Here is an 18,964-nt window from a genome sequence, read left to right as displayed (position 1 = left end):
TCTCTGTCACTGGAGAAACCAAAGCCCACCTGGATGTGATCCTGGGCAAAACGTGACCCTGATGCAAAGAGATTGGACTAGATAATCCCAAATACTTCCTTCGAACCTCAACCATTTTGTGATTCTGTAACAGCGTTTAAAACACAATGTTATAATTTACTATGGCTTACAGAAAATTAAGCAGGTAAAAGACTGAAAAACAGGACAAGAAATGAAACCACCAAATTTGTAGGTTACTTTAAACTTTGTAGCTCACAGCTACAAAGCTCTACAGCTTTACCATGTGTTCTCCACAGCATATCCACACATAATAAAATAATGTTGGCAAATCATAAGCTGCAATACTATTCATTTTTCTAACGAATGACAAACTGTATGCTGTCCTACAGAAAATGATGGTAGTGGATCTCATACTTCCCTATTCACCTTGCTCTTTGACAGCTGTAAGGGATTGTTTTACAGCCTGATGTTTTACATGCATATTCTTAAGACACTATTACATCGCTTTTCATAATAGGCATTTCTCAATTTTAAAGCTAAATCTGCTGACAAACTGCATGCTCGTTTATGGTTCTTGTGCCTGAAAAATTAGTGAATAATCCTACATCAACTTAGAGAAAATCCCAAGATCCTCAGGAGTCCATTTTAAGATTTACTATTTAATTTAAAGATTGAGGACCAGAGATTATGACTTCTTATCACATCAGAAGTTCAAGTTTGCCTTCTGTCTTGTCTGTATTTTGTGAGTTAAGAACGGTCACAGCACTACTGCATGCTCTGAAGACATACCAGCATGGATATGAGAACCATGACTTCAGTAATTCTGTATTTCTTGAAAATACTGTAATGTGAAATATTAAGGACAGCTTCAGATTTACCAAAAAAAAAAAAAAAAAAAAAAGCCATCAATTGTGAAAAAGCATTTATTCTCTTTATTTTAGCTCCATTCTTACCAATTGGTCACGAAGAAATGAAGATACATGAAGAAATCTGTATCTCTACTCTGGAATTTTCACTGCTCACACAAAGTTTTCTTGGACAATCAGAACAGACTGCAGATGTTAATGCGCACAAAAAGCCTGGGGAGGTTCCAGGCTGATCCAGTAACAGTGCAGTTCTGGAGACCAACAAACACCTAAGACAGTAAAAACTTCAAAAGGACCGTAGAAACAAGTGTTTGTAATGGCACTCCTTATGAAAGGTGGTCTATGCTTTTGAGTGTGATATTATGAGGCACTCCATTTACAATTTTAGGTGACAACTTTATTTAGAAAGAGATAGCAAGTACATGCCATCTTTAGTCATCTTGTGCTTATCTTCTGCAATATAATGCATCCATGTCTGGCAAATAACCCCACACTAATATAAGCCTGATCACTTGAATAAAACTACTCTTCCCACATTTTGTATCTATCCATTCAAGAAAATGAACACTGTAGTAAATATTATGTTATACTGAAACATGCAACATTACATAGTCTCTATCACGAGATGCCTATCATCACTCATAACTTTACTAGCAAGGAATAAATTTGCTACACCAGCTGTCTCAGTAATTCTCTGTATATTCCAGAAAATCTGTTCAGATGAATATCTTCCTTGCAAAATAATGTCATGTTACTAGATGCAACACAGTCAACGTTGAAAGTAATTACATGCACAAAGAGACAACTAAAGTGCAGAGGCTCTGAGATATATACTTTTTATTTATGTTACTGGAGAAGGTGATTACTGTAAGACTTTTCCATGAAGACTAATAAAATATTTTCATTAAATTTCAGATACTGCCCACTGCATTACTTTTAAATAAAAATGCATTAATTCTATGCAGACAACAGCAAACTAGCAAGCAAACTTATATCACATTCCTTTAATATATCAAAACATTTTCAAGGCAACATTATTAAAATTATACCACAGATCCCCATAACATCAAGCTTCATAATAAAGGTGGTTGGGAAGCTTTATCCAGTTAAAAGTTTTAAGTGCTCTTCTTCTCTTCACCCAGCAAGTTCACTGTTGCTTTCTTGGCTGCAGAAAAATAAAAGTTTAATCTTAGCAGTGCTCCTACATTCTTAAGCAGCTTACTCAGTGTTCATGAGCTGCAGAAATAAATTATTTACCTGTTACACTACAAAAGGAAATAATAGCTTTTAGTGATGAAACTACAAAAACTATTATTTTATTCAAAATTAAACCAGATCCCAGGAGCAGCATAATTAACAGCACAAAGTGAATTATTTTACTGAGAAAATAAGAGCTGCTGATGGTCCTTAGAACATACAGGCTTACAGCATGACAACAATCAAACTGCTGAAATGGGGATGGAACAATGCTAGAATATGTGTTTGTGTGCATTACTTCTTAAAGAAGGTATGAATGTGGAAACCATTTTATGGTAAAGCAGGGAAGAATCATACAATGACAGAATCACAGAATGGCTGAGGCTGGCTGGGTCCTCTGGGTCCATATGGCTCAGCCCCTGCTCCAGCAGGGATACCCAGAGCAGGGTGCCCAGGACCACATCCAGTCAGCTTTCGGAGACCTCTAGGGAGGATTCCAAGACCTCTCTGGGCAGCCTGTGCCAGTGCTTCATCACCAGCACAGCACAGCAGTGCTTCCTGGTTTCAAAGGGAACCTCCTGTGCTCCAGTTTATGCCCTGGCACTGGGCATTACTGAAACCAGTCTAGCTCAGTTCTCTCTGCACCCTCCCTTCAGGTATTTACCAAAAGAATAAGTGATACATTGGAGAATAAACTAAAAGGAATAAGTGAGAAAATGAGACATAAGCAACATGGAAGGTCATTAATGTTTAAGATACCTATCTAACAACAATAATCCAGAAAGGCAAAAGCAGCAAAAGTTCCAAGAGCAGTTGAGAAAGGCAGACCATTTAAGTAGTGTTCATTCAAGAAAAGAAGCTTATAAAAAAGAAATCAAACTGCGTATTTTGTTTGGGATAAAGGAGATATAATGTGCTTTGAGGTATCTAATAGATAAAATTTATTTAAAATGATTTTTTTTTTCAGCTACTTACATTCTTTTATTCATAAAATTATCATCAGATATTTTCAAGTGTCCAACTTTCAATGCAAGGCAATGAAAGCAAAAGTTACACAACTCCAGGCTTATGTTATTCAACCAAATAAAAATCTAAGTTAAGAATTGGCTCAGAAATCTTCAATTTCCAAAGAAAGGGAAAATACAAAATCTTACTGACAGGAAACCTTCATTTCAAGTGCTGTCACTTGCTACAGTTCAAGGACTGGACAAGTAGCAGCTCTTCTACAGTACCAGGTACTGGAAATGGCAGTATTTTAAAAGATGCAAGAATACACAGAAACAGTGACTGTTTTTATGCAAGATATCTTGTGAGGATGTTTAGGCACCTGCCTAGAGAGAGTGTTGATAACACTATGTATATTGGGAAGATACTGCACCTATTTAGTTGTTTCTTATATTCATACAGCTTGTGTTTACTCTAGCGTAACTCTAACCCTAAAAAGCAAAATTCACTTGAATTCTCTTCTCTTGATAGCTTCACACAAATTAATTTCTTCATTAAAGCCGACAGAATAATCTTTTAGGGATTTTTTTAATCCAGAAATGGTGAATATTAACTTTTAGACTAGAGCTGCAAAGGAAAATTCTTCCTACATGGTGTGATCAGTGAACGGTCATTTACTCACCTTCTTTAGCAATGGTATCTGCAGTCTCTGCAGCCTTGTCTTTCAGGTCTTTGACAACATTGTCCAGCTGAGCCTCGTGCTTCAGGAAAAAGGGCCGGATGATTCGGTGATAGAGGAACTCTGCTCCATTAGAGGGACTGGGAGCCATGCACCAGAGCAGAAAGCCACACTAGGAGGAGGAAGAGCAGCTGCATCAGTAGAAAAGTAGGAGACTAGGGGAATGTGCCCTCCTAACTCTGCCACAGACTTCAGTGTATTTATTTAAAACACTACATCAACTCCATTTTGTATGGCCACAGCCTGTAAGTATGCACATCAGTTGTTTCACACGATAAATCTTTATATAATAATTTTATGCATACTGATGAAGATGGTGGGCTGTAGCAGTAAAACGGGACTGGTAAAAAGTGTATCAAGACTGCATATACTGTTTTTCTTTTATCCTAAGGTACAGAAGTAGTATAAAAGCTGACAAAACATTAGTCTCTAGCTACTTCTGACTTACGTGGCACAACTGATGGTTTACGTTCTTCCATCACTTAGATCAAGCTAAAATATATATCTCTATTTCCTCACCCTGACATGTTGCAGGGGAAAGACTGTGTTTGCTTGCATCCCAATGGTAAAACAACATGATGAAAAGATACAGATACACACTGTGCAAGACCAGGTAATTATTTTGGATTGCACAGTTTATATAGAGCTTTTATACTACAATTTGCTCTCTAAGGAAAGAAAAAAAAAAAAAAAAAAAAGGAACAACCAACAAACCCAACCAAAAAAAACCCACTACAATTCCAATTCTACATGCCTCTTCATCACAGAAGCACCTTTATATGTCCTCAGTTCCAACGTCATACACACTACAAAGGTGGCTATATAAAATAATGTCAAAACACTCAAATACAGGAAGTGCCACGACTAAATTTGCCTGAGCTCTGAAAGTATGTATAGAAGAATCAAACTAGACATTTAAAATTCAGAGTAACTATAAGCAACTTAAGTGATCTGCTTTGAAATTAAAACAGTAATGCTACTTTTCACTAACTGTGGCAAATAGGACTTATTTGTACAGTTTGTATTTCAGTTTTCCTGTTTTCACATCAGTATCACCAGCAGTGGACAGAGCTTTCAAAGCAAGCACTACATCGTCTGAAACTCATCTGAATAACATAAGCAGTTTCTTATTTATTTGTGAGGTTTCCAGCATACTGTTATATATATTTTTTTAAAGTGTAACCAACATTTAAAAATAAAATGTGACCCAGGAGTCATTCTGAGGGAAACTGCTGACATCTATTTATTCTTGAATACATTAAAGTAGTTAGGTTGTAGGTCTATATTTTAGGAGGGGTGGTGGTACATTAACTGAAATACCTTCAGCATATAGTAGAAAGGGAACCAGGACAGAAAGATATCAGAGAAGAATTCTGCTATGCTGAAAACACCATACACAACCCAGTAAGTCAGCCACTGTGTGTCATCATCTTTATTGGGACTTTCAATGGCCTTGATTCTGTAAGGAAAACAAAATGAGTGAGCAGATCAATAGCATCTACAGCGATGACATTTTACATCTCAGTTCTATAGTTATACGTGAATACTCATCATTTAATAACAATGCTCTTAAAAAAAAAAAAAACAACCCTAAAATGCAAACCCTGCAGTGGAACTGCCAGGTCACAGCCTGAACGAATGACTGAGCTCCAGGTGGGAAGGTGTAGGTAACCCAGGAGTTCAGGTGCAAGCAATCCACCTTGATCAGAAGGGGTGGAGCCTGGATCCACCCCTCCTCAGCATCATTTACAGGTTAGCAGCCAAGGAGTAGCATCCTTCTGGATAGAGACTGAGTTGTTACCAGTCATCAGAAGTAGTGAGCTAGTTTTCCCTTTCTGTAAAAAACAAAACTGCTATTGTTCCATAGGGTTTGTATCCCACTAGAAGGTACTGTGATCACCTACTTTTGCCATACGTACCCATCCTCAGTGTACCTAAAATCTCTGAATAGCAAAGCTTTTTAATACGCTCACAACTTGAACTACTTCTCTTTATGTGATTACAAAAGAAAGCAAATTAAATAAATATATATCATCACCTACCAGTATGAGGGACATAGGGGAGAGGACCAGTTCTGAACGCACTGGGGCAATCTTGACCAGAAGACCACTGTATGTGGAGGAGTTCATGACCCATGTAGCAGCCAACCTCAGCATACCCAACCCTGTGCTCCACACATTCCATGGGTGCAGGATAAACTTCCCCAGCTAATGATAACAAAAGAGCCTATAGGCAGCAATAACACCATGTATCTGCCTCAACCACATCCAAAACGAGGTTCAAGGACGGGGTCTGAACTGAGTGCACCATACGGATGTTCAATGCTGCAGCTCAGGGTTCAGGCATCCACAGGGACGCGAGGTTGTCTGCACTGCACTCTATTTCCTTGCACTGCTATCTCTAATAAGCAGCATTCTAAATGATGCTTTGCAGAGTCATTCTCACTGGGATGAATCATAATGGACTGTTACCTGCCACTGCAAACAGTATCTAGATTAAAATTTTAAACTTCATTCAGAATTGTGAAGTGAATCTCAAATATTTTTATTCATTAACTACATGCACCAGATTGCAACATGTAATTAATTACAAGTGAGCCCGTGGATGCATAGAGGCAGCATAAGGCAACCTCCTCTGATACGTGGTGAGGACCACAGCTGCATCCTCAGCTGTTCTGCTCTGTAAACCCACTCCTGCAGGACTCGCAAATTGTGATGCAAGTTCCTATATTAGGAACAGAAGCCTCATTAAAGTCTGGGGCTTCCTGCTTACAGCTAACTGGCTTTTTGTTCTCCAGCTGCCAGAAGAAAACACAATTTGAGTTTTCACTGTTTTAAAGTAGGAAGCTGAAAAAAACAACACTACGAAGGTGCAAAAATTTCATTCTGACTTTTTCACAGGAAATAAAATTTTGTGACTTCAGAAGATTTACAAGCTGCAAAGAGGTGTCTGTCTGTGAGTACCTCTTCTGGGCAAACCCTTCAGACTGTGTCACTTCCTAGTTCTGTATCTGAAGACGGAAAGGCCATGTGATAAGCCATATGTTTTAGCAAATGCACTGTGAGCCCACTGCGTGCAGACAGCACTGGCACAGCTACTGTACTGGATTACCCTGAAATACAACACGAAATCTTGAGGCTTAATGTACGCGCTGTTTCCACCAGTTTGTGGCTGGGGCAGCCCTTGTCCTACCTCGTGCACAGCAGGGGTTGTAGCTGAACACAGCACAGCCAGAAGGACAGTTTTCTGCATGTGGACAGCAGGAGGAGTGCTTGCTGCTGCCTCCAAAATCAGCACCCGGGAGCAGCAGCCTCACAGCCTGCCCTCAGGCAGTGCCAATTTAAGTGCTCAGGTTGGCTAGCCTGCAGCTCCGTTAACCCATTGCAACCAGTTAAGGTGGTATGAAAAAACAGCAGAGTTAAAGGAGAAGGCTTCTATGCAGGCTCGTCTTAAGGTATGAAAAAGTACATGCAAGTAGCAGTGAACAAAGGAAGGCACATTCACAACCTATGGTTTCAAATTTAAACAAAGAAAAGGTATTCTGGTACTTTTTTGAAAGTTTTTTCTAATACTGATTTTACTAAATTCTATGGTAGTCACATGGAACAATCAGACATCACAAAGGACTTTATAGAATCATAGAATCACCAAGGTTGGAAAAGACCTAAAAGATCATCCAGTCCCACCATTCACCTATTCCCAGTATAAACCATGTCCCTCAACTAAACCATGTCCCTCAACACAACATCCAGCCTCTCCTTGAACACCCCCAGGCTCGGTGACTCCACCACCTCCCTGGGCAGTCCATTCCAGTGCCTGACCACCCTTTCTGAAAAGTAATACTTCCTCATGTCCAGCCTGAATCTCCCCTGCTGTAGCTTGAAGCCATTCCCTCTGGTCCTATCACTAATGACACGAGAGAAGAGGCCGACCCCCAGCTCACTACAACCTCCCTTCAGGAAGTTATAGAGAGCAATGAGGTCTCCCCTGAGCCTCCTCTTCTCCAGGCTGAACATTCCCAGCTCCTTCAGCCTCTCCTCATAAGATCTGTGCTCCAGACCCCTCACCAGCTTTGCTGCCCTCCTTTGAACACGTTCCAGGGCCTCAATATCTTTCTTGCAGTGAGGGGCCCAAAACTGGACACAGTACTCGAGGTGCAGCCTCACTAGTGCTGAATATAGGGGAACAATCACCTCTCTGCTCCTGCTTGCAACACTGTTTCTGATGCAAGCCAGGATGCCATTGGCCTTCTTGGCCACCTGGGCACACTGTCGGCTCATGTTCAGCCGAGCATCAATATATAGTATTGATATTATATTATATAGTGCTTTTACACTAATTGTGGAGGGCTTCAAATACAGCTTTACACAACTATTCACAGTAGGTAGGGCATGTAGGAAGTAGCAGCAGTCACCATGACAGCCTGCAGCACAACTTAAAACTAGGGATTTGTCCAGCACTGAATATACCCAGCCATAAGCCAGCACTGCAACCTGAGTAGACAGAGGGGGAGCACAATAAAAGCTTAATTTTTAGCCGTATTTGTTAAGTGGTAGCCCAGATAACAGGTAATGACAGTGGGGAAGAGCTGAGGATGTCGCTATCTCCTGCAGCTCTGTGTTCACCACAGCTGTGTAACTGCAGTCTCAGGACCTCAGGTCAATCTTAACTGCCTGACAAAATCTGTTCAACTGGACCAAGTCTAGCATTTAACTGTACCAAGTCCAATGTTTGTAATTTGCCAAGTTGAGCTCCTTCACTTAAAGGTTCTGACTCATTTTGATAACTACCACCTCTTTTCCAGGAAGAGGCTGTTAGTCACTCAGAATTAGACTTGGGAATTAGATCTGGCAGAGGAAATCATTGTTGGAGTTAATTCACGCATACATTACTCACAGGATCAGTGTATCATGATTTTACCAAATGAGCAGTTGCTTTTTTTTTCTCCCTCAAACTCTGTCCAGCTAGTAAGATGCGTAAGCCAGAAATCAAGAAAGAAATGCTGAAATATATTACGCTAGTGTCATGTGATCACACAAAACTCTGCAGTTCACATGGTATACCTGGTTCCTCTTGTATAAATCAAGTTACAAGTTTTAGACAAAAGACACAAAAGCCACAAGTATAAGCAAGAAATTTCGTGCTTAGTAAACCGTGTATCCATCAATATAGTATATTTAATAACCCCGCTGCATTGCCAAATGCAAAGTAAGCCAGGTGCTCATGCCACAGTTTGGGAAGAATCATAGAATCACAGAATGGTCTGGGTTGAAAAGGACCACAATGATCATCTAATTTCAACCCCCTGCTATGTGCAGAGTCACCAACCACCAGATCAGGCTGCCCAGAGCCACATCCAGCCTGGCCTTGAATGCCTCCAGGGATGGGGCATCCACAACCTCTCTGGGCAACCTGTTCCAGTGCTTCATTATCCTCTGAGTGAAAAAAATTCCTCCTTATTAGGAAGGAATAAACCTCCCCTGCCTCAGTTTAAAACCATTTCCCCTTGTCCTATCACTATCTACCCTTGTAAACAGCCATTCTCTCTTCTGTTTATATGCACCTTCCAAGTATTGGAAGGCCACAATGAAGTCTCCCCAGAGCCTTCTCTTCTCCAAGCTAATCAAGCCCAGTTCCTGCATCCTTTCTTCATAGTGGAGGTGCTCCAGCCCTCAGGTCATCTTAGTCCTTCTCTGGACCAGCTCCAAGAGCTCTGCATCTTTCTTGTCCAGGATGCCCAGACCTGGACGCAGTGCTGCAGATGGGGCCTCACAAGAGCTGAGCAGCGGGGCACAATCACCTCCCTCTCCCTGCTGGTGGCCACTCCTCTTTTAATGCAGCCCAGAACACAGCTGGCCTTCTGGGCTGCAAGCGCACACTGCTGGCTCATGTCCAGCTTCCTGTCCACCTGGATCCCCAAGTCCTTCTCTGCAGGGCTGCTCTCAAGGAGATCTTCTCCCAGCCTGTATGAACACCTGGGATTGCCTTGGCCCAAATGCAACACCTTGCACTTGGCCTTGTGGAACCTCACTAGGTTCACATGGGCTCACTTCTTCTCCAGCATATCCAGGTCCCTCAGGATAGCATCCCTTCCCTCCCACATATCGACCACGCCGCTCAGCTTGGTGTCATCTCCAAACTTGCGGAGGGTGCACTCGATGCCATTGTCCATGTCACTGATAAAGATGTTGAAGAGCACCAGTCCCAAGTCAAGCCCCTGAAAGACACCGCTAGTGACCGGGCCTCCACCCTGACACAGAATCATTGATCACAACCCTTTGACTGAAACCAACTAACCAATTGTTAATCTAACAGTCCATCCTTCAAATCCATATGCCTCCAATTTAGAGAGAAGGATGTGGTGACGGACCACGTCAAAGGCTTTGCAGAAGTAAACTATTCTGTGCATAAATCCATCAGGTTTCTTATCAGCGGTACACTGGTGAGTAGACAGGCACATCTGCGACTCCCATAACTAGTTTTTGTTTAACTTCAGAAGAAATATGAAATTCATTGTATTTCAACAGCTTACATTTACCAGTCCATCTCAACTCTTTACAGCAGTTGCAGGGATTTAATACTAATTTACTTTTAGCTATGCAGAAACCTCTGTTGGATCAACATGTTCTTATAACACAGACTTATTAAGTTTGTGCCTCCCTGCCATCCTCATTTCAGACTCACCTTAACAGGCTGCCTCTGAGACATTTGGCACTGCTTCAAAGAAGCCTGCACCTGTGCGTTTGAATCTGCTTTACCATTTTACCATCTCCATTTTCATCCACCAGTCAGAAGCCTTCTATCTCCAACCCTTCCTCATCCTCCCTGTCTCCACAAATAAAGCAATCACGGGTACTGAAAATGACTTCCTGCCAAATATCCAGCAACATATGTCAAAGTGCAAGCTTACCACCTCCTCTCTCATAATCCTGTGTATCCAGAAGGTGGCAGCAGACAAACTCAAGTAGCATAGCAAGTATTTGTTGTCCACGCAAAGACAGTATCTTTGGGAGGGAACGCCAAATGGAGGCAAAAATCAACAGCAGTACAAAGTGTTCTACCTTCCTTTCTCTAATGGAAGTGGAAAGAGGCAACAAATGGAACAGAAGCCACCTGCTTATCTTTGAGGAGAGTCCTACAGATTACATTAACTGAGCATAAATTTCAGTTAATGCTAAAAGACAGCAGTTCTGTCATTTCATCGCTCTGTTTTGGAACTACTATCTCTAGGGCCACATGACAAATCAGTTTCTCGGTTCTGACTGAGGTTAAAAACAACTCCCCTCACTACAACATCCACAGGCTCTTTTTGGATGGGATTGACACACACCAGGGCCTTGATCTAGCCTGACAACAACTGCTGCTAGCTGTTCTAAAACTGTAGCTGAAATTAAACAGACCCTTTGGTTTTGATTCTTGATTCATGTGTTGCATGGTGAAAGGATTGCCTTTCACTGAATTACCAAATAGTAGGGCTTGGAAGGAATCTCAGGCGATCTTCTAGTCCAACCGCTGATAACAGCAGGTCGCCTGCAATAGGTTTCTGTAGTTCTGCATGCAGGCTAGACAAAGCTGGCACACTGTACAGCAGAAGTTCCAGCAGATCCCATCACCAGTTCCTATGGAAGCTGTCCACATACCTTCTCTGCAAGAATTCACTCCACTGTCATCCTTACCACAGGCAAGGGCAGTCACATTGCAGAGCTCATCTTGCAGCCTCTGAATAAACTTTACTAGTTTTAGTGCTGGCTGCACTTGTCCATGTTAGCAGTTAGACTCTGACCAATTTCAGTTTGTGTCACAGGAGACCTTCGGATAGTTGTTTCCTCGAGTTCATGTGACAAGAAAAACAAGTGCAGCCAGGAAGCATACCGAAAAACCAAATCCTACCTGCATGGTACAGCCATGCTGTCTTTACACCAAAGGATGCCACTTTCTACAGTCAAAGGTGCAATGCTGCCGGCACTCTCTGTACTGGTGACAGAGAATTTTCTTTGCAGAAAAAAAAAAATTACTTATTCTTTAATCATTTCCCCATAGCTGTAGGGTACAGGTGCAGAGATCAAACAAGGCTGCTGTTACTCACAGAAGCGGGCCTCTGCTGTGTGCTTACAATCACACAGATGGAATAAAAGCTTCACCTTCTTGTCAATATGTGCTGCACTGTGGAGACTTCATTTCAAGCATAATTTTGTTACAGCTCTAATATCAATTTTCAGTTCTGTTTACTGTGAATTGACAAACTAAATACAATATGGCCTTAAATTATACAGACGGGCAACTAAGCACAAAATGATGCAGTCTTTTCTGACCTGATTCTTGAAGCAGTTAACAGTCTCAGACAGCAAATTGTTGTTGTCCTGTTGTCACAGTGCAAGTCATTTTTTCAGTTCCAAAGCAAGTTACGAAAGTCCTATGGTTTTAATTACTGAAAGTAATTTTTAGAAAATGATTCATCAGGGAGCAGGAAAGGGACTCAAATTAAGACATCCACATGACTAGCATTTGAGTTCAGGTCTCTGCAAATCCTTTTATTTCCTTTCTGAGTACAGCACAGGTTCCTAAGCTATGTAATTTGTCATTTCTTTTCCAATTTTTTTTCAAAAATTGTACATCTTGCTTAGTGTATGCTCAAAGACAAGGAGCTCTCTTCCTACTGGGGTGGCAAGCTATGGTCAGCTCTCCTTGCCAGCCTCAGCTGTGGGGAAAGACTTTTACAACACAACTGGAACACATGACCACAAGAGAAGGAGCAGGAAAACACCAACAGCAACTAACAATAATCCGTATTTTTTAATCTCACTTTCCAACTCTACTGTTTCTCCATCAACCCAATTGCTGGAAATAGTAGGGAGAACAATGCACGCAAAGTGCACTTCTGCAGTGCCAATAGACTAAGAAAACATCTGGTAAAATGCCTTTACTTCTATCTCTAGCACAGTTGTATTCCCTTAAAACACTGTCTACCTCAGTTATAAATATAAACTAGAAATAGCCTTCCAATGAGCTTAACTCAGATCACGAGGCCATCTGTAGAACAGAGGTCATTTGCTTTTTAATCTAAACTTAATACATAGAAGATAAATTATCATTTTCCTACATAGTTTGTAGTACTAGAATCACTCCTACATGTAAACACCCGCTATCTCTAGAAATGCTTGTCCATTCAGCAGATACACAGCCTTCATTTTAAACTTGGCACTCTAAAATCAGATAAAAAGTATATTTGGGGGAACTGACTGAACAGAACAAAAATGAAAAGGTTAAAATACACTTTCTGGAGTTTGAAGCTCCACGGGAGAGGACTGAGAAAGGAGAGAGCTAAAAACAAACAGATTTCTGCTTATCTTTATGCTGAGCATTGAATATCTCATAAGATACATCAGCTCCCTTAACTCAGTTTTGTAAAGCAACAGCATAATACTGACTGCAAACGTTAATCTGCTATGCAGAATTTTCCATTAAGTAAAAAGTAAGCATTCTTTGAAAACATGATGGAAAGCACATTTGGTGTCCTTAGCCCTCAAGAAATACATGAACAATTTTACATTTTCTAAGCACTTTTGACTGAACAAGCACAGTTCCTGATTTAGTAGTACAGAAACGAAGGAGGAAACAGGCTCAGGATCACAACAATACTTAAATCAACACTGAACTGCAAATTTGCACCTCTCTGCCATGCCTACATTATTTTCTGTTCCTAATACACCATAAGAAGCACTTATACAGTAAGAAAGCTAAACTGAAGTAACAGGATAAAATCAGCCAAAGCAGAAAGGGCAGTGATAGTTCTTCTTCCTTGAAGACACCAGCAGTAAGTTCAGGTATTTTACCGCCCAGAGCTATTTTCATCTTAGCCTTCATTAAACTAAACATGACAGCACTTCTGAAGTTTCATAAATCCTCTGCACACATCTCTTAGTCATCACAGCTTCTTCCTGCTTGCACTCTAATTTTTCTGAGGCAGTTCACCACCATGGGCTAGTTCTGGAGAGTTTAGAGAAGCAATGAAACACTGACAATGTTATTTAGACACTGCTAACACTCACTTCTTCCATCCACTAGTCTAAATATCACCTTGTGCAGCTGAAGTTCACTAAACACAGAAAAAGTTCTTCAGTAAACTTTCAAGAACTGGTCTACTGCATGCACAAAAGCCTGCAAGTGAAAATTAGATTTCAATTGAAAAATAATTACCTTATGACAAAGCACTTCAAAGGATTTGAGGGAATAATGACCAGATTCTATGAGCGATTTTAATGCAGACTGATTTTCTGCAAGACAGGTAATCTCTGCTTGAAAAATTACTGTTTAATTCTGCCTATGTTAAGAGACTTGTGGTTCGACCCTCAGTGATGGCATGGCCTAAGAGAACTGGGCTTTGGGGAAGACTGTGTGCGTCCAGTGAAGAAACTCCTTCATGTAGGAATACAATGCAGACTCGCACAAAGCCATGATACAGGCCAGTGAGCAGATCTGAGCTGAGCTTCTATCCCTGGGTCTGTTTTTAGAAAAACAAAAAGATGATCAGTAACTACTATGAGTAAGATAATCCAAAACTAAAATCCTGACAAAAAGAGAGTTGGAACATGACTAGCACGTCACCCATCAGAAGTCAGCTGTTTCAAGCAGCCAAAAGAACAGCAAGTGATCTCCCTCACCCAAGACCGTCAAGACAGCAAATCAACTACAGAAAGGTAACCTTTTCCCCCTTCAGTGCTGTAGACTCATTGCTGAAATGTTTGTGTAAACATCAAGTAAAGTCTGTAATGCATTCCAATGATGGCCTGACCTCTTCCAGGAGGCACAGGTTTAACAGCTGTACAGTTTATGTAGTAAAGTTTCAGTTGTGGGGGAGCTGCAGGGGGGCTTCTGTGAGCGCAGCCCAGCAATGCCCCATGTCAGAACAGAGCTCCACTGCTCCAAAGAGATGCAGTGATGCCAGAGCCGAGCCCTGGGCAATGCTGGGTGTGCTTCAGGAGAGCAGACGTAAGAGGGGGAAAACTCCTGCACAACAGCATCTGAGAGACAGATGTGAGAAACTGAAAAGAAATGGCCTTGCAGGCAGCCGGGTCAGTGCAGGAAGAAGGCAGGAGCAGCTCCAGGTGTGGAGCAGCAGCCCCCTGCAGCCCAGGAGATACCTGTGAACAAGTAGGATGTTCCTCTGCAGCTCATGGGCACCACGTGGAGCAGATTTCCTCATGCAGCCACAGAGGAGCCCACAGTGTAGAAGAGATGAGGCCTGGAGGATACAAAGCCCATGGACAACCCCACATGAGCACCTGGGCCAGAGCTGCAGCCCGCAGTGAAGCAAGAGGTCTTGTGGGAACTGAAGAATGGTGAGGGACCCAGGCAGGATCAGTTCAGGAAGAACTGTGCTCCATAGGAAGGACCCCACAATGGAGCAGGGCAGAGTGAGGAGGAAGGAGTGGCAGAGATGAAGCACTGACTGCAATCTCTATTCCCCATCTCACTGTGCAACTCAGACGGATAGGATGAAGCAGCTGAATCACGAATGAAGCTGAACCTGGGAAGAAGGGGTTGAATGGGTTACCGGGGGCAAGCTGGCTTTAGGTTTCTTTTGTTTTCAAACTTCCCATTATTCTACTCTGTTACTCACTGGCAATTAATTAAATTAATCACCTTCACAAAGTCAAGCCTGTTTTTTCCATGATGACAATTAGTGCAACTGGTGATCTCCCTGTCTGCAGCTCAACCCATGATTTTTCATCTTTTTTTCTCCTGTCTTGTCTCATAGAGTGAAAGTAGTGTGGGAGGCACTTGGTGACCAGCTTGAGTTAACCTACCACCACAGCAAAAGACACATTCATGTTTTCAGATGAAAACTGTTTCCTGCCCAGTGTTATGAAGCAAATCTCACTTAGTATTGCCATTTCACAGCTTTTCAGTTGTCATTTCAAAAGCGAACAGAAGCAAGGAATAAAGAAACCACCCTAGCCAGTGCTTTGTGCATTAGGTCCAAGAGCACAGGGGACAGGAGTCAGCAGCATCCTAACTGCAGTACCAGATCAAGGCAGTGGAAAGGAAAAGTGCGATCACTTCAGTAACTCAGCTTTATCTTCCTGTGGCTTGGCCCTGCGTTAGGATAAGAGGGGCAATCACCAAATGGGATTATCGTTCTTTTGCATAGTCATGCTCGGCAGCAGACTGAGAACCATCTCAAGAGATAGCCCAGGGAGCAACATCCTAGTATGTTGCTCCCAGACTGACCCACAACCCCTCCAGGTCTCCTCCGCCTCCTTGCCGGACTGCTGGCTCTGTGAGCAGAGCAGTGAATACAGGAAATGTAAAACACCAGCTCTGCACTTGGGAAAGACACCTATCTTATCAGCAGACTACTGAAAGGGCTAGTATCTCTCTCCACAGGCTGACACTGAAAAAAGTCCTGCATGTTGCAATGTGGTTCACAAATTAGCTTATTATTCCAGATTATAATTTACTCCTAAAACTGTTTCCACATTAATAAAATACACAAAGGGAAAACATTAACTGAGCGTGACTTGAAAAGCCAGAATAGGCATTGTATTCATGTGCATGCTGTTCAGACTTTTTTTTTTTAACTTACTTTATTACAATTTATAGGCAAAGTCAAGGGCAAGTGCACCCATTAATTAAAAGAACAAAACAAAACACCAACACTGCAGATGTAATTTCTCACTAAAATGCACTGAAAACTGCCTTCCTGCTGCCAGAAGGATAAACATTCTACAGAAAGACAAACTCAAAATTTTCAAGGTCTGGAAGGAAAAAGAAAAAAAAAAGAAAAGGATAGGAAACAAGCCACTACTCATATCTGATTTGCTGCTGCCTGCCTCCACAGCGCTAGGAGCTTTATTATCAGTTTCACTGCAGTTGCATACAGGCAGATTTAAAATCTAATACCGAACTAATAAAAAAAAAAGTGTAAAACTCTATGTTCAGAAAGGAATTAAAGAAATTTGACAGTGGCCTAACTCAAGCATGAGACAGTACACCAGTGTAAATCCCATGCAACTACTTAGAGGTTTTGCTGCCTTAATACCCGTGTTTTCACTTTCATTGGGGGAAAAAACTCTTTCGGGGAGGACAAAAATTGGGGGAAAAAAAAACTTTTAAACCTATAAACCACCTAACAAAAAGAGCAATTCTAGGTCTGTAAACTCCAAAATTAGTGCCCATCAATGACAGTATTCAGAAAAGCCTCACTCAGCTAGGCACACTGTAGCCATAAGACAGTTTTAAACTTGTAGAAGTCTAACACTAAGCCTCCCACCTATACAACAAAAAGGGGAAGGAAAAGCAATATGGTTTCAATTGCCCCAAAGGCAATGGCCAGGTAACACATTTTTTAGAGTGACTGACTGTACTCAAGAGTTAGATAAAAGCCAATGCTGTTTCCAGCATCACGTTACAGCTGGTATGGACTTCCATTTTGTGAATGCAGTCAGCCACACATAAGGTTTTGTTTAGTACAGTTCTTTGCAGCACACTCTGCTGCCATCTCACCTAACAGGAAACCCGTTTTGCTCCAATAGCGTAACAACACAATGCCAATGAGAAGCACCGACTACTTTTATGGACAGAAGGTCTAAGGAGGTTTTCCTCAGCTATCCTTCGAAAACTAAGGTATTTTCTAAGGGGAGCTCTGAAGCTTTCTTATGTATGGTCTATGCGGTAGGTAGAAGCATCCCCCCTTGCACGCACTGCCCACTGACACATGGCGCTTTGCAACGCACATGCGCTGACACCACAACGGTGCCCTGTGCGTAACGGGGACCGCACTACTAAAAATACCCTCGCGGTTTTCAGCGGACGCTGCCGCAGCCTCCCTCCCTCCCGCTGGGCGCAGCAGCTCAGCAGCGATCGGTCCAACCTCACTGCAGACACGGCCCAAAGCCGAAGTGGAAACACGGCACTGTGGGGCGGGCCGTTTAGGGTTGTGACAACCGCCAGCTGCGGCTCCTTACGCGGCATCTGCCACGGGGACCAAAGCTCGTTCCCGGATCTACACCGGCGTCCGTTCAAGTCAACGGGGAGGAGAGACGGCAGGCAGCAGCGGGGCTTTGGGCCACGGTCTTCCAGCACCGCGCCACGACCTGGAGCAGTGCCGCAGCGATACCCGCGGTGACAGGATACCTCCCCAGCGCCCACTCGGCCGCGTCCTCCCCCGGCCCCCCCACTCCCCGCCACCCGATCCCGGCACTCACGACACGTAGGCGGGATAGCCGAAGCCGATGATGTTGCAGAGCAGCGAGGCGCCGTAGCCGATCACCAGGTACACGGCCACCGCCCCCAGGACAGCTGCGGGGAGAGAACACGGAGCGGTTACCGGCGGCGAGGTGCCGCGGGGAGCGCCGGGCGGCGCGGCCCTCACCTGCGGCGCTGAAGGGGTACATGGCACGGCCCAGGACGGGCGGCGAGGCCGGGGAAGCAGGGAAAAGAGCGGGCAGGGCGCGGCCGAGCCCGCCGACGGACGCCGCTCCGCCCGCCGCCCCCGCGGCCACCCGCGAGGCCCCCGGCCCAGCCCCTGCTTCGGGACGGCCCCCGCTAACCGATGGCGATGTAGGTGCGGTCGACGCCGGTCTTGCTCTCGATCCGCTCGAGTACGGCGGTCATGCAGTTCTTCTCGTGCAGGAAGCGGTCGAAGCGCTGTCTCATGGCCGCCGTCATGGTGAAGCGCCGGACTGCCGCTCCCTCAGCCAGCAAAGCCACCGACGGCCTTCGCGTCTGGCACCGCCCGGACACGAAGCCGCCCCCTCGGCCCGCCCCCAGCTCCGGGAGGCGGGGAGCCATCTTCCGCCGAGCCGCACCCGGCCGGGAAATGGAGGAGGGGGTACCCGCGCTCAGGGCGGGTGTGGAGAGCTTGCTGCTGGTACTGCGGTGCGGATGGATGCGGCACAACGATGTTGGCTGGCCTGCATCTCCAGTCCCTAAACGAGTGTGAGAGGAGCTAATAGGGTTGTTTTTTTGTTTTTTTTAAATTATGCCTTATCGGTGACTATAGGTGTTAAACGATGAGGAAAAGTCGGGATCAGAACGTGGGGGCTGAATAAAGATTATAGCAGCGTGATTCCACTGCTACCTGACAACACAGCAGTCTGAACTCTTGGTTGTAATTGTACCTGGTAGTTGATGGTGCGCCTAACGTACTTACCAACTAAATATAATTCACAGAGCATGATGTCGTCTTAGAAGCTTCCTCAACTGTGCTGACTTC

At 43.5% G+C, this 18,964-nt stretch overlaps 1 protein-coding gene across 1 annotated transcript; it reads right to left on the bottom strand.

Moving 5' to 3' along the window:
• Positions 1-1,981: 1,981 nt before the first annotated feature.
• Positions 1,982-18,417, bottom strand: REEP5 (receptor accessory protein 5; the record flags this gene model as incomplete). Its single annotated transcript, XM_079548624.1, has 5 exons — positions 1,982-2,031; positions 3,691-3,859; positions 5,068-5,206; positions 17,955-18,048; positions 18,300-18,417. 5 exons carry the CDS (start codon positions 18,415-18,417, stop codon positions 1,982-1,984), a joined length of 570 nt encoding a protein of 189 aa, XP_079404750.1.
• Between the last annotated feature and the right edge of the window lie 547 nt (positions 18,418-18,964).

The sequence above is a fragment of the Tetrao urogallus genome (genome assembly GCF_951394365.1).
Source record: "Tetrao urogallus genome assembly, chromosome: Z".
Lineage (NCBI taxonomy): Eukaryota > Metazoa > Chordata > Aves > Galliformes > Phasianidae > Tetrao > Tetrao urogallus.
Note: the sequence above shows the minus strand (reverse complement) of the source record. Positions and strands in the feature narration are given on the sequence as shown.